General features: G+C 61.7%; 1 protein-coding gene and 1 long non-coding RNA gene across 2 annotated transcripts; one reads left to right on the plus strand and one right to left on the minus strand.

Annotated features, from left to right (window-relative positions):
- Window positions 1-4,568: 4,568 nt before the first annotated feature.
- Window positions 4,569-6,370, minus strand: LOC114106004 (uncharacterized). The gene is made up of 3 exons (XR_003585128.2): window positions 6,146-6,370; window positions 5,683-5,791; window positions 4,569-4,784 (listed from the first exon to the last, which is right to left on the minus strand). It is a non-coding gene; the product is annotated as an uncharacterized lncRNA (long non-coding RNA).
- Window positions 6,371-6,792: 422 nt separating this feature from the next.
- On the plus strand, window positions 6,793-14,662 carry Mex3d (mex-3 RNA binding family member D). The gene is made up of 2 exons (XM_027952361.2): window positions 6,793-7,360; window positions 13,180-14,662. Exons 1-2 carry the CDS (start codon window positions 6,793-6,795, stop codon window positions 14,574-14,576), a joined length of 1,965 nt encoding a protein of 654 aa, XP_027808162.2. The 3' UTR covers window positions 14,577-14,662.
- Window positions 14,663-14,936: the final 274 nt, after the last annotated feature.

Here is a 14,936-nt window from a genome sequence, read left to right on the forward strand (position 1 = left end):
CTTGGCTGTTTGACCCTTTGTTTGGCCACCAGCAGAGGTGATGGGGACAGCTTTCTGAAACCCGCTGCCCTGCCTCGGTGCAGGTGCTTGAACCAGGCTACACCCAGGTTCCCCTGCTGTGCCAGGGAGAGCCCTAGTCCAGCTGCAGAGAAATGAGCTGGCCCTTTGGGTGTGGCCCCCACAATAGCCACCTCTGAGAGTAATGTGGTGGCACAGTGGCAAAGGGAGTGGCCGCTGCTTGGACACCCCCGCCACCCCTGCTGTGGCTTGGAGATGCCCGGGCCCCGTTAGGCCCTGCTTCTTCCTCCATCGCCCTGATGCTCACAGCACTGGTTGTCCTTTGGCTCCCCAGACTGCCGCAGCCAGGATGTGGTCACTCTCAGGCTGGACAAGAGGGAGGGCAGCACCTTCTTGGCTCCCCCTGGGGCTCAGCCAGCACTACCCCTGGCAGTTGGGGGCGGATCCTGGCATGATGGCCGAAGAAGGGACCCCCTTCATTCGTGGGATCCCCTGCTAAGGTCACTGTTAGACCTGCATTGTCCCCCTTGCCCTCAGGACCATGGCCTGGGGTGCCAGGTTGATGCTGTCACCTTTCAAAGCACAAACCCTTGGCACAGGAAGACTGCTCACTCCCTGGGCTGCCAGACGGGGCCAGTCTCCCACGAGGCTGCCAGGGGAGCTCCTGTGGGGCCAGCTCCTCTTCCTGGCCCTGGGTTCTTGTGAGGATGATGGCTTCAGTGCTTGCTGTGACCCTGAGGCCAGGGGTCCTGCCTGGTAGGGGACACAGCTGCAGTGGGCACTGTACCTGAATAAAGACACTTCCAAGAACATGGTGTGGAGCCTTGTGTTGGTTTTGAGGGTCCAGGACTTCTCCATGCCCTTGGGGTGTGAGCCTGTCTAGGCAGGGCCAGGTGCCTGGGGGCCAGGGTCCCTGGACTAACACCTGTCAGTGGATGATGAGAGGGAGGCAGTGGGGCTCGCAGGCCCCCAACCCTGCCAACACCTGGGACCCAGGGATAACAGTGGCATATAAAGCAGGAAGTCGGGCTGGGCTCAGCGGTAGAGCGCTCGCCTGGCACGTGCGAGACGCTGGGTTCGATTCTCGGCACCACATACAAATAAATAAAGGTGTTGTGTCCAACTACAACTGAAAAAATATTTTTTAAAATGTAGGGGCTGGGGCTCGGTGGCAGAGCGCTCGCTCGCCCAGCATGCATGAGGACCTGAGTTGAGTCCTCAGCACCACATCAAGACATGTCCACCTAAGACTACAAATATTAAGAAACAGTAGGAAGTTGCCACAAAGGCATCTGCAGGGGAGTACCTCGGGACCCTTCAGGCTGGAGGAGCTGTAGAGAGGGCCCTGATGCTGTCACCTAGGGCCCACCTTGATGCCATCCAGTGGCACAGGGTCACAGGTCACATTCCACCGCCCAGTGAGGACAGACCCACCCACCACACACCAGAAGAATTGGAAAAGGAGGGTGTGCTCCAGGAGGGTCCCTGGGGCCACGGCAGCCTAGGGTCTTGCCCACCTGGACCCTGGGTTCCCACCCAACCCAGGCCCTCAGTAGCCCACCCTGACCCCAGACTGCGTGACCAGGAAAAGGGGAGACCACGCTCTGCCATGTGCTGGCCTCTCCAGAGCATCTGCCCTGCTCCATGGCACTCAAGACCCCTCTTGACCCCAGGGCTCTGTCCCCATCCCCCTCTGGGCAGGGCCTTGGTGACTAGGCCCTTTGCCCTTCTGCCCCTGCGAGGCTGATCATTCACTCTGACCTAGAGGTATGCGCAGCCATGAGACAGAGCCAGGTCCCCCTCGTGAATGTGAAGGTGGCACAACCCCGATTCCTCACGGGCCCCTTTGCCCTCAGTCCATCCAACACCAGCTGTCGCCTCCTGTCCAGGCTCAGGGTCCCTCCTGAGCTCTCCTTTCTCCACAGGGCCCCAGGGGGCCCCAAAGATACAGTCCAGTGTTAGAGGGGACACCCTGCATCCAGAAGTGGGCTCTGGGAGTGGACATAGAGCCTGAGAGTGTCAAGCAGGCCAGGCAGGCAGGCCCTGGGCATGGAGCCTGAGCGCTTCCAACTGCCTGGCTGTGATGTCCACCGGTACTGGCCCCCCAAGCCAGACCCGGCTGCTACAGGATGTTGGGGTGCTGAGACCCCCCTGACCAGGACCCACTGCTGTGTAGCGGTGCCCCTCAGAGAGCACCTGGCGCCAACCCCACCCAGCCTGCACTGTGCAGCAGCAGCCAGGGCCTCGGGTGCTCACACTGCCCAGGAAGACAGCAGTGGTCCCCGTGCCCCCTCCCCTGCACTCACACCCTCTCCTGGGGGGCTGAGGCGCCTCAGCTGGGCACAGTCAGTTTGGGGAGAGATGAGGACGATGGCACCAACCCTCCCTGCGGCAGGCAAAACAGGACCCTGGGCTCCCAGTGCTCCCTCCCCTGTCCTCTGCCCTCCCTGGGGTGCAGCCCAGCACCTGTGAGCTCAACCCCAGCCCTGACAAGTCTGGAATGTCCCCAAAATTGCACAACTGTCTACTTTTAAAAGAGAGAATTTTGATGTATGTCAATTATATATTTGAATATCTCTCTTCCCCCCCGCAAGACTCAGGGAGCCTGAAGCCTGTCTCCAGATTCCAGCCCTAGAGCTGAGACCAGTCTGGGTGGAGCAAGTGGGACCTGAAGGCAGCCGGTGTGGGACAACGGCCAGCAGCGGGCGCCCACAGAGGCCATCTGGAGCTGGGAAGGGGCTCAGATGCAAGGCCTCCGGTTTGTGGTGGTTGCTTTGTAGTAGGGATTAAGCCAGCTGACTCTGACCTTGCCATCCTCCTCCTCAGCCTCCTAAGTCACGAGGACGACAGACAGGCGCGGCTACCACACCTGGCTTTGGCTGGGAATCTGGGGTGGGGGGGAGACAAAAATAAATTTAGGCTGAGTGCAAGGAACCTGCCCCAGGAGTGAGCACAGAGCTGGGGTTTAGGCACCCTTCCAGAGAGGCAAAGCACCACACGGGCCAGGGCGGGGCCTGACAGGACAGCACCATGCTGGTGGGGTCCACTGGGTCCCAAACCTGGCTCCCAGACCACCAGATGACAAAAAAAAAAAAGAAGTCTGTAGCCACAAAAAAATAAACCCATGAGCCTTCCTGAGCATCTTGCCAGGTGCAGTTTCCAGGTATCTGATCACCCAGAACCATGGGAGGCCCTGGGCTGAGGTCTGGCTTCCAGTTCACTTCCTTGAAGCCACTGTTTTTGAAAACAACTTATATGCAATAAACGCTGTTTTCAACATTCTTTCTTCCTTATTACCATCTTGCCCTAATACTTTTAAAACTGTAAGTAATAACCAGGTGTAGTAGTGTACACCTGTAATCCCAGTAGCTCAGAAGGCCGAAGCAGGAGGATCACAAGTTGGAGGCCAGCCTCAGCAATTTAGCAAGAAACAAAGCAACTCAGATTTGTGGTTCAGTAGAAAACACCCGCGGGCTTAATCCCCCTACCAAAAATAAAAAAACAAACGGACGAAACAAAAATAAATACTACAAGTACAGGGGCTGGGACTGTAGCTCAGCGGCAGAGCACGTGCCTGGCATGTGTGAGGCACTGGGTCCGATCCTTAGCACCACATAAATAAACAAATAAAATAAAGACATACTGTCCATCTACAACTACAAAAAAGAAAAAAAATACTACAAGTATATAGGATTTTTTTCCCTTTCAAGTCCTCATTATTATTACTAAAGTCCTCATGATGAAAATTAGCATTGCCAGCCTTTTTTTGTATGTGGGGTGGAGGTACAGGGGACAGAACAAGGGACACTTAACCACTGAACCACATACCCAGCCCTTTTAATTTCTGAGACAGGGTCTAAGTTGCTCAGGATGTCCTCAAAACTTGTGACTCTCCTGCCTCAGCCCTCAGATCACCAGGATCATAGGAGAACAGCATTGTCTGGCAGCTCTCTTTTTATTCTGAGACAGGACCTTGCTAAGTTGCCAAGTTGGCCTGGAACTTGCCACCCTTCTGCCTCAGTCTCCCAAGTCCCCTGGGATTGCAGGCATGCACCACTGCCCCCAATATGCTCATCTTCCTTATCTACTTTTTTCCGTATTTTTAACTTTTGCAGTGCTAGGGACTAAACCCAAATCCTTGCACATGCCAGGCCAGCCCCTCCCCAGTTAGATTTTACATATATAGAAAAGAGGCCAGCCAAGCCAGTGGCACAAGACTGTCACTCCAGCCACTGGGGAGATTGAGGCAGGAGGAGCCAAAGCCACAGCAACTCAGGGAGACCCTGTCTCAAACAATAAAACCTGGGCTGTAGTTTAGTGGTAGAGCCCCTGGGGTTCAGTCCCCAGTACCACATATACTGTGAGGGTTTGGCCACCCCCATGGCACCTGCAGCAGCCTCCTCACTATCTCCACCTGGACTCCACCCTATGTCCACCCATGCCCAATGGGCTGGGGTATTGATGCTATTTAATCCACAAACATTTCCAAATCAATCTCTCAAAGGATTTTTCCTAAAATTTTTAAAAATAATTTTTTTTTAATATGGAAGGTTTTAAACACACATCAGACCCAGTGAAGTTCATATGCCAACACCCAGCTTCATCGAGATGACCAGGAGCCAGGTGCAGTGGCCACAGCTGTCATCACAGCTGCTTGGAAGGCAAAGGCAGGAGGATGGCAAGTTCAGGGCCAGACTGGCAACTTAGCCAAGATCCTGTCTCAGCAGTGGAGCACTTGACTAGCATGGTGAGGCCCTGGGTTCCATCTCAATACCAGAAGAAAATAAAAGAAAGAAAGAAAAGATTAATGAGGGCCCATCTTGAACCTTGAACTTTTTTTCTTACTGTCGCTGGAGGTTAAATCTAGAGGGCTCTGCCGCTGAGCTACACCTCCAGCCCTTTTTCTTTTTATTTCCCAACAGGGTCTCACTCAATTGCCTCTGGGGAGACCAGTTCTAGGCTGGCCTTGGACGTGCCACCCTCCCGCCTCAGCCTGCAGCACTGGGACTGCAGGTGTGGCCCTCTGCTCCTGTTTTTCACTCCGTGTGGCAGGGGGGCAGTGGAGGGAAGTGCAGCAATGGATCTCTTCAGGCACTCTGTCCCCAAGACCCAACTTCCTCCTCCATAAGAACTCCCCTGCCCCCTCTTTGGAAGCCACCCCCAATCCCTCAGAGGCAGGAGGTGTGCGGCTCTCTGAGGAATGCCTGTGCACTCTAACCACCCTGGTCTCAGCTTTCCCGCCCGCGGCCAGCAGCCTGGCACTCTGTCCTGTTCCAGCTAGCCCTCCTGCTCCCTCACTTCAGCACCCCACAGGATCAGTGCAGTGCAGTGCAGGCTGTGGTGTAGCTCTTGGTGCCCAGCTGGGCAGCTGGGCCTCTGGCTTTGAATACCAGCCCCTGCAGGAGGAAGCTTCTGTGTGGAGACTGGGCCACGGAGGACAGTGGGAGTGAGGGTGTCAGTCTGTCTCCCTAAGCCCGGGGAATGCGTCTGTCCCATGGGGAAGGGGCTAGATATCAAGTATTTGAAAGTACTTATCAATCCCAAATGCTGGAGTGCAGGGAACAGAAGTCTGGGACCCCAGTAGAGGAACTGGGGCTGTATCTGGACAGGGGTCAGGAATGACATTTCACAGCAGAGAGGAGGGCTCTGGGCAGAGGAACCTACCTAGGTTAGTGCCAGGACTTTCATCGATATTCTGACGGGCACCTGTGTTGATGACTGTGCAGAGAGAAGTGACCAAAAGTGATGGACAATCTTGTGTGGATGTTCGCAGCTGGGAGAGGAGATGGAAAGATGGAGGACCAGGACAGGCAAGGCTGCCCCACGAACCCAGACTTGCCAGGCAATTGGCCCCAAGGTGCGCCCTCAGCCACGGTGGGGGTGGGGTTTATTCTGTTCCATCCACCAGGAGAAATCTCAAAGAAGCCCAGCAGGCCCATGAGGCTGCTGAAGGTAGGGCACCTGGCACTGGGTGGCTCTGCAGGTGGACACGCCAGGCTGCTCTCAGAACCCACAGGCAGGGCCACCTCCCTGGCACAGGGCACCTCAGAAAGGGTGGGCCTGGGGGAGCATCACCCAGGCGGAGGTTTGGGCTTGGGGTACACAGCCGCCCCCATCCGGCGCTGACCTTCCCAGCGGTGGCGAGTAGGAGCGCGCCTGCCTCGGAAGCCTGGCACGGACTCGAGAGGAACTCGGAAAGAGGAGCCCGAGACCCGGGGCGCGCGCGGACCGGGTCCTTGGCACCAGGAGAGAGGGCAGGCGCGGGATAGCGGCAAGCCCGAGCGACCGTGGCTGGGGGACTCGGGCCGGAGCCCCACGCACCGCCCACCCGCGGGCGCGCCCGCACGTGCGAGCGCCCGGGTCCGCGCCCACGGCGGGGGCGGGGCTGCCACGTGACCGCCGGCCCGGCCCGCGCGTGCGCGCTGCAGCCGCCCATTGTTGGCCGCGGTGACGTCGGAGGGCGGGGCGGGGTAGGGCGGGGCGCGCGGCCGGGAGGCGGGCGGCGGGCGGCGGGAGGGCAGGAGCGTCCCGCGCCGCCGCCGCCGCCTCGGCCGCCAGGAGCCGCCGCAGCCCGCCGAGCAGCAAAGAGTCGCGGCCGCCCCCGGCCCGGCCCGAGCAGCCCCGCGCCGCCGCCCCCGCCCGGCCGCCCCCGCCCCGCCGCTGGATGCCGGCGGCCGGCGGCCGAGCTCGCAGAGGCGGAGGGCGGCGCGGGCGGCGGCGCGGGCGGCCGGCGGCCGAGCGGCAGGAGCGCGGGCCCGAGCGCTAGCGCCCGCCATGCCCGGCTCCACCGGCCAGCCGGACGGCGGCGGGGGCGGCGGGCCGGGGGCGGCGACCGGCGGGGACCCCAGCCCGCGCCCCCCGCCCCCGGGCGCCGAAGAGGCCGCGCCCCGGCCGCCGCCCGAGCCCGACGACGCGGCCGCGGCGCTGCGCCTGGCGCTGGACCAGCTGTCCGCGCTGGGGCTGGGGTCCGCCGGCCGCCCGGAGGAAGAGGGGCCGGCGGCGGGCGGGGGGGACGGCGTGGCGGGCGGCGCGGACGGCGGGGAGGCCGAGCCTGCGACCCCCGACGGGCCCGAGGCCGGCACGTCCCTGGCCGTGGCGCCCGTCGTGGCCCCCGGCGCGCTGCCGCTGCTGGAGCCCGACGTGAGCCCCCCTCCGCCGCCACCCCGGCCGTCGCCGCCGGACGTGTTCGCCGGCTTCGCGCCCCATCCCGCGGCTCTGGGCCCCCCGACGCTGCTGGCGGAGCAGATGAGCGTGATTGGCAGCCGCAAGAAGAGCGTGAACATGACCGAGTGCGTGCCGGTGCCCAGTTCGGAGCATGTCGCCGAGATCGTAGGTCGCCAGGGTGAGTGGCCGCCGTCAGGGGCACCGCCTGCCCCAGGGAGGGGGTCTCCACAGCCCAGTTCCCGGCTGAGCACTGGACACGCCCCGCGTGGGCTCCGGCCTGAGTGGCCGTCTTTGCTTTTGTCCAGCCGCCGGCCCTGGGAGAAAGTTGGGCGCAGCCTGCACTCCTCCCATCGCTCTCAGGCCCGCCGCCGCCTTTGTCTGGGCGACTGTAGCCAGTACAGGGTTATGCCTGCAGCGGCTGTCCAGGGCCCCGGCAGCCCGCAGGGTCACCCCAAGACAGGTCTGGGAACCTGGCCCGCGCTGGGTGGTGGGCGCTTTATCCCCGCCAGAGCCGTGGGGCGGGGCAGGCTCAGATTTGGAGGTGGCTTAGGGAGGCCCTGCTGGGTCAAGGAGGGAAATCTGGTAAAGCAGAGAGGGAGCATCCCAACACCCGCAGTCTGGGGACCCCTTCCTGGTGGGCTGCTAAGGGATGTGAGAGGATGCTTTGACCCGCTCTCTGCCCCCAGTCAGGCAACCTGGCTCATGGACGGGACAGCTGCAGAAGCTGCTTTGGGGGCACCTCCACAACCCTCCTGGGCAGGCTGGCACTGGGCAGGCCCAGGGTGTGGGGGTCCGGGCAGCGGCATTGTCAGAGCGTCCCTGTTGCCCGCCCCATTGTTCTCTTTGTTAGAGAGCCAGGCTAGATTTGCAGGGTGACATCAGGCTGGCCGATGCTCATTGGCCCTCTAGCTGTGGGGCGGGCAGGCGGGTGGTGGGCAGTGCCCAGCCCCAGCACACACCCACCGCCCCTGTTACGGCCTTGTCCTCCTGCCCCACCACCCCCACCACCCCAATGGCCCCAACTGTCTTCTCCTTTCCACCTGCCCCCGCCCCGCCCTTAGCTCCCTGCTGCCCGCCTGTGATCAGCCAGGTTCTAGAACTCAGGGTGGGGCCAGGTGGGGCTGCCAGACATCAGGCTGGAGGGGGGCAGCCTCTGGACTCTCAGTAACAGAGCCAGAGGAGGGTGTGGGGATTTGAATTGCAAGGTCACCTGTCACCCTAGATGCAGGCAGGGGACCAAGGATGCCCGACCTTAGCACTGCCCTTCCCTAGTTCCAGGTGGGTAGACCAGTTGGCCAGCAAGCCCTTTTGTCTTTCCCTCATTCATTTGTCCACCCTGTGTGGGGACACACTGAGGGTCAGGCATTGTGCTGGGCCTAGGGGCCATCATGAGGGAGAGGGTCAGGTAGTTCTCTGAGCCCTGCTGTCCCAGACGGCAAGACCCTGGGCAGGACTGCTGTCTCCACGTCCCTGCTGCCTTTCCCCTCAGGCCCATAGCCAGCTCCTTTGTGCCCGGTGTCTAAAAGCTTGTGGGAACAGACATGCAGCCCAGGTCTGGGGTCTTCTGCCCAGCCCACCAGGCAGGCCCTGGGGGACAGGGGAGGAATGTTCTCTGTGAAAGCATGGGTTCTGCTGCCTAAAGGTCCACTCCGGTTGAGTCAGGCAGAGGGCATCTGGCCCAGGATCTCAGGCTGAACATTCTTTAGAGGCAGGGTCATGGGGAACCCACCCTGGAGCACCAGGTTTGGCCCTGATCTCCTGGATGTAACTTGGCACCCCTCTGAATGGTGCCAGGCTGGGATCTTGCAGGCAGCAGAGAGCAAGGTGGCCCTGGGGTACAGAGGGCCCTGAGCAGTCACCCTGCATGCTGCAGTGGTCCCCTGATCCCGAGCAGAGAGGCCTTCTCTGAGCTAGAGATAGCACTGCCCATGGGGTTGTCTTGAGGTGCTCAACAAGATGCTGCTTCTGATCCCAGCTCAGAGTGCACACAGTAGCTGCCTCATAAGTGGGAACAGGGCCCTAGGGAGGGAACCCTTAGTGCCAGGACAGGATGTCAGCTTCAGCAGTCCGCCCCTCCCAAGCTTCAGAACCATCTGTGGCTCCCAACTCCCCCCATATTCATTCTCCAGGGTGTCCATCAGTCCTTTGTGCCTCAGTTCTGCCCACTCTGTACCCCATTCTTCATCCTGGGGCTCCTGTCAAACCCCAAGTTCATGCCACCCTCCTGTGGGGGGCAGGAGAGGAACACCTGTCAGGTGCTCTCCCTGAGCCTGTGGTCTTAGTCCTTGAATGGGTTTCAGGGCTTTCTGGACACAGCACAGTCATCACCCCTTCCCCCAGTTCTCTGCTTGCTGAGCTGAGGTCCTGGGCAGAGGGTACTTTCCTCTTCTTCCTCTGCTAGATCTCTACCATGGGGGCAGGGCATGCTGCAGACTGAACCCAGGGCCACCTACTACTGAGCCACGCCCCATCCCTTATTATTTCTTATTTGATACAGGGCCTCACTAAGTGCTGAGGCTGGCCTCGAACTTGTGATCCTCCTGCCTCAGGCTCTAGAGAGGTGGGATCACAGGCATGGCCATCACACCTGGCATGCCTAGATCGTTAACATGAGTCTCGCCTCTGCTGGCCCCACTTGTCCTGCCTTGTCGATGTGTCCCACAGAAGGTCCTTGCTGCTTCCCAGGTCTAGAGGGGAGGGAGTCGCTGGTCACAGGTGGAGAGGGGCAGGCCAGAGTGAGGGTCCACAAGGGGTGGATTCCAACCCTGTGAGCAGGGCTGGGTCAGGGAGGAACTGGAGCCTTCCTGCAGAGAGAGTGGAGACGCCCAGTGGGTCAGCGAAGGCCACCCAGGGACCACTGCGCACTTCCTGCGGATTCCATCTGAGACCCTCCCAGCTGCCTTCTGACCGCCCTCTGCATGTCTGTGCCCTGTGGCTGCCTCTCTCTGCCAGTTCCCAGACAAGACCCCTCCTGGCTGTGGGTGGGTGCTCAGACCACCAGGGTCTGCAGGGCTTGGATAGAAGCCACCAGATTCCTCCCTCTCTGCTGTTGTCCCAAGCAGAGGACAGTGGCCTCAGACTGCCTCCTCAGCTGAGGGGAGGTCCACATGCCCACTCTTCTCCTTCCCATGCCTGTGCCCGTCCCACCCCAGGGCTCGTGGCTGGCCCCCACCCCATACTGTGTGCTTCTCTGGGGGCTGGCGATGGTGCTGTGGTGTTGGGGGCACGCTGCCTCATGCCTGTTGTACCCTGCAGACCCCTGTGTCAGGCCTGCTGTGCCAAGCATGCCCAGAGCTGGGCCAGTTGAGCCATGCCCCTGGTCTAGGCCCTGTGTGGGACCTTGGCCCTGCCTTTGTGGGAATAGGACTGGCCACAGCAAAGAGAGGATGGTGGGGGCTACAGGGGCAGGTCAGAACATGGGTCAGCCTCTGGCATGCTCACCAGAGTTGGAATCTGGGGCAGGGCCAGGAATCTGCACATCAGCCTTGCCCACTGACTCCTGGTAGCTCCCAGGACGCCCAGGCCTGAGGCTCACCCCCGCCACCACCCACTTTTGCCTCACTGTGCCAGAGGGCAGAGGTGCTGCTGCCCACCCTGTAGCCCCAATGTCATGGCACTCGTGGGCCTCCTGGTCCGACCCTGCCACTGCACAGCGTCTTAGAGGGTGGGATTTGAAGCAGATGGCACTCAGTTGGCAAACTGGGCTTGGGTTCTCTCCTTGAGACCCTGTGGCCATAAGGGTTCCACCCAAGCCTGCCATCTGGGACAGGGCAAGGTGGGGCAGGCCGGGGAAGCTGCTGGCTCCCAGCCTGGCCACACCCCCTTCACCTGGCCTCTCTGCCATCCGTCCACAGCTGCTCCCACCCTGCACCTTGTCATCTCATTCAGCCCAAGCCAGGCTGAGGTCATGTGAGGTGCCCTCCAGCTGGGCAGGAGGGAGGTCAGCATGGAAGGACCCCGAACCAGACTCCATCCCAGTGAGACCGAGGAGGCTCAGTCCAAGTCCCTGCAGAGCCACAAAGCCCCACCCTGGTGAATCCTGCACCCTTTCTCTGCACCTTTACTCCTCCCCTCTCTCTTAAAGGGCACACCTGGGGCCGCAAACCACTCCCTGCCCTCCGAGCCATGCCCTGAGCCCATGCATGAGGCCAGGCATGCTCCTGCTGCCCGGGAAGGGTTCCTAGAGTGCGCCCTCGCTGCGCAGTGCCCAGCCAGGAGCGCGGGGGAGCGCAGGAAACCGGGTATGGGGAGGGGGGCGCCCACCAGACAGGACTGGCTTCCTGGAGGAGGGGGTGCTGGGCTGTGATCTGAGCAGGGGAAGGGGGGGACAGAGGGGTGGGGCATGAGGAGCAGGGCTGTTGAGGTATAGGACGAGCCAGGTTGGTGGTCCTGGGGGAGGAGTGCCTGCCAGCCATAGGGCAAGTGCAGGCTGGGGTGCCCATGAGGCCAGTTTTCCACAGAGATTCCCGAGGTGAGGCAGGACTTGGGTGCAGAGGGAGTGGCCTGTACTCAGGAGGTAGCAGGAGCTGGCCACCCTTCCTGGGAGGTGTGGGACTTTCCCTTCCAGTCCGGCCTTTGCTCAAAGCCCTGGGTTGAGGGCCTATTGTCCTCCTCAGATTGGTCTGCCTCTGCCACCTTCTAGTGGCCCCCACTGAACATTTGTGACCACTGGCCCTAGGCCCTGCTGTCCCATCTTCTGACCCAGATGCTGTCTGGGTGGCTTCTTCCCCTTCAAACCCTATGATCCTGCTAATTTTGTATCTCACTCCTGGAGATGCGAGCAACACTGTTGCCCTCGGCAGGCCCCTGCTGATACAAGAGCCGCATGCCCTGTGGACTCTGCCTCCCAGGACAGAGGGCCTGGCCCCAGTCCTGGGCTGAGGCAGGAGATGCCTGACAGAGCCTCGTGGTCCTGGTGGGGATGTCCAGGCCTGGGCAGGCCACATGCCCAGCGCTGCCCAGACAATGGGGTGGCATGCCATGATCAAAGTCTCTTGTCTCCCCTAGTTCTCCCAGCAATGACAAAGGCACATGGGCCTTTCAAGGGGTCCTGAATCATGGCCCAGGAGCCACTCCCCTTGGCTGGGGACTGGAAGCCTAGGGAGGGCTCTTGGAGGACAATCCTAAGTGGTCTCCACATTTTGAGACTGTTACCACACTTTGAACAGGGAGTTGGTGTCAAGGTTCTGTGTCATTTCCTGATGCTGACATAACTCAGTGACTGAAATGAACTGGGCCAGAAGTCTGAGGTCAAGGTGGGCAGGCTGCGCCGTCTCCTGAGGCTGGGGGGGGGGGGGGTCTTCCTACCTCTCCGGTGTCCAGTGTGTTCCTGCTGGAGTTTCTGCCTGGTAGACCCCTCGCCCCATCTCTGTCTTCACTGGCTGTCTCTTGTAAGGACACCGGTCATGTTGGATTAGGGCCCACCCTGCTCTAACCAGGGTGACCTCAGTTTAACCAACTACATCTGCAGAGACCCTGCTTACAAATTGAGGTCACTGCAATAGTATGTATGTGCCTGCTGCTGTAGCAGACACCTCAGGTGGGGCAACTCTGAAGGACAGAAATTACTGCTTAGGCCCCGGAAGCTGAGAAGTCCAAGAGCAAGGCTCCCAAGGGCTGGAACCTCACAGGTCATGCCCTCTGAGTGTCCTCACAGAGCTAAGGTCCAGGGGAGCACCAGTCCTATTCAGGAGGGTGCCCCCATTCCTAGTGAAGGTCCCACTTTAGCACTGTCTCTCTGGAGGCAGCCATTCAGACCACAACAGTCCACAGAGGGTCCACGTGGATTATGAGACCCCTACAACGGGGTCCTCTTTGCTGTCTTGCTGACCCTTCCAGTCCAGGGGAAACTGAGGCTCAGGGTGGGAAGGACATGGGGCATCAATATAGTCAGGGAGGGGCTCCGAGTTGGGCATGCTCACTGGCCCTGCATCCAGTTTCCCACGAGGCTGTCCTGGGCAGATGGCCCTGGGTCACTGGGTCTCCGTCCCCCTGCAGGGTGCAAGATCAAGGCTCTGCGCGCCAAGACGAACACGTACATCAAAACGCCAGTGCGTGGGGAGGAGCCGGTCTTCATTGTGACAGGCCGCAAGGAGGACGTGGAGATGGCCAAGCGGGAGATCCTGTCAGCGGCTGAGCACTTCTCCATGATCCGCGCCACACGCAGCAAGGCGGGTGGGCTGCCCGGCACTGCCCCCGGCCCACCCAACCTGCCAGGACAGACCACCATCCAGGTGCGCGTGCCCTACCGTGTGGTAGGGCTGGTGGTGGGGCCCAAGGGCGCCACAATCAAGCGCATCCAGCAGCGAACGCACACGTACATCGTGACGCCGGGACGCGACAAGGAGCCAGTGTTCGCGGTGACGGGCATGCCCGAGAACGTGGACCGCGCCCGCGAGGAGATCGAGGCGCACATCACGCTGCGCACCGGCGCCTTCACGGAAGCCGGCCCCGACAGCGACTTCCACGCCAACGGCACCGACGTCTGCCTGGACCTGCTGGGGGCCGCCGCCAGCCTCTGGGCCAAGGCCCCGCACCCGGGACGGAGGCCCCCCACGGCCACCAGCGGCCTCCGCGGGGACAGTGCCCTGGGCACCCCCAGTACCCCTGAGGCCTTCTACGCGGGCAGCCGTGGAGGGCCGCCAGTGCCAGACACGGGCCCCGCCAGCCCCTATGGCGGCTCTGGAAATGGGGGCTTCACTTTCGGTGCGGATGGCGCTGGAGCCCCCACCGGGACGGCCACCCCCGAGGACTGTGACTTTGGTTTTGACTTCCTGGCACTGGACCTGACCGTGCCTGCGGCAGCCACCATCTGGGCCCCCTTCGAGCGGGCCGCGCCCCTGCCAGCCTTCAGTGGCTGCGCGGCCGTCAACGGGGCCCCAGCGCCCGCCTCCACGGGTGCGCGGCGCAGTAGTGCTGCGGGCACCCCGCGCCATTCGCCCACGCTGCCTGAGCCCGGTGGCCTGGGCCTGGAGCTCCCGCTGACCCGCCGCGGCGCCCCGGACCCGGTGGGTGCCCTGCCCTGGCGGCCCTCCCAGACCTCCCTGCCACCCTTCTCCAGCAGCGCCAGCTTCTCCACAGCCACCTCACTGCCCGGCAGTGCCTCGGCCTCCTCGGTCCTGGACTCCAGCGCCACCGACAGCAACCGCAAGCCCTCCACCTCCGGGGCCGCAGCAGTGGCCCCCTCCGCTGCCGCTGGGCCCCCTGGTCCACCCACCACCGCCCCAGCGCGGGAGTGCGTGGTGTGCGCCGAGGGCGAGGCCATGGCCGCCCTGGTGCCCTGCGGTCACAACCTCTTCTGCATGGACTGCGCGGTTCGCATCTGCGGCAAGAGCGAGCCGGAGTGCCCTGCGTGCCGCACGCCGGCCACCCAGGCCATTCATATCTTTTCTTAGTGCGCACAAGGCCGGGGCCGGGGCCTCCCCACCAGGCCCACGGCTGCCGCCTGGCGGTGCTGGGGTGGGCATGAGCGGGGGCCTGGGGGGGTGCGGGGTGATGGGCGTGGGGCAGGGGCGAAGGAGGGGCCAGCCAGAGTCCAGAGACAGCTTTAACTCCTCGGCCAGGTGTGGAGACGGCCAGCCGGCGGCCCAGCTGCAGCACCTCAGTTCTTGACAAATGACAGTATTGAGTGGACAGGTTAAAATAAAACGGAGAGAAAAGGTCTGCTTGCACTTTTTATTTAAGACACCCCTCCCAGGGGGTCCCAGCAAACAAAACAAGGATTTTTACAACTGCCCGGGTCCTTTGTCTGTAGC

Source organism: Marmota flaviventris, chromosome 1 (assembly GCF_047511675.1).
Source record: "Marmota flaviventris isolate mMarFla1 chromosome 1, mMarFla1.hap1, whole genome shotgun sequence".
In the NCBI taxonomy this organism is placed as follows: domain Eukaryota; kingdom Metazoa; phylum Chordata; class Mammalia; order Rodentia; family Sciuridae; genus Marmota; species Marmota flaviventris.

Excerpts from the sequence above, each read along its gene's own strand:
- Mex3d (XM_027952361.2), top strand. The coding sequence starts at position 6,793 with ATGCCCGGCTCCACCGGCCAGCCGGACGGCGGCGGGGGCGGCGGGCCG. Across the intron at positions 7,361-13,179 it reads CGAGATCGTAGGTCGCCAGG|GGTGCAAGATCAAGGCTCTG; the intron begins GTGAGTGGCCGC and ends GTCCCCCTGCAG.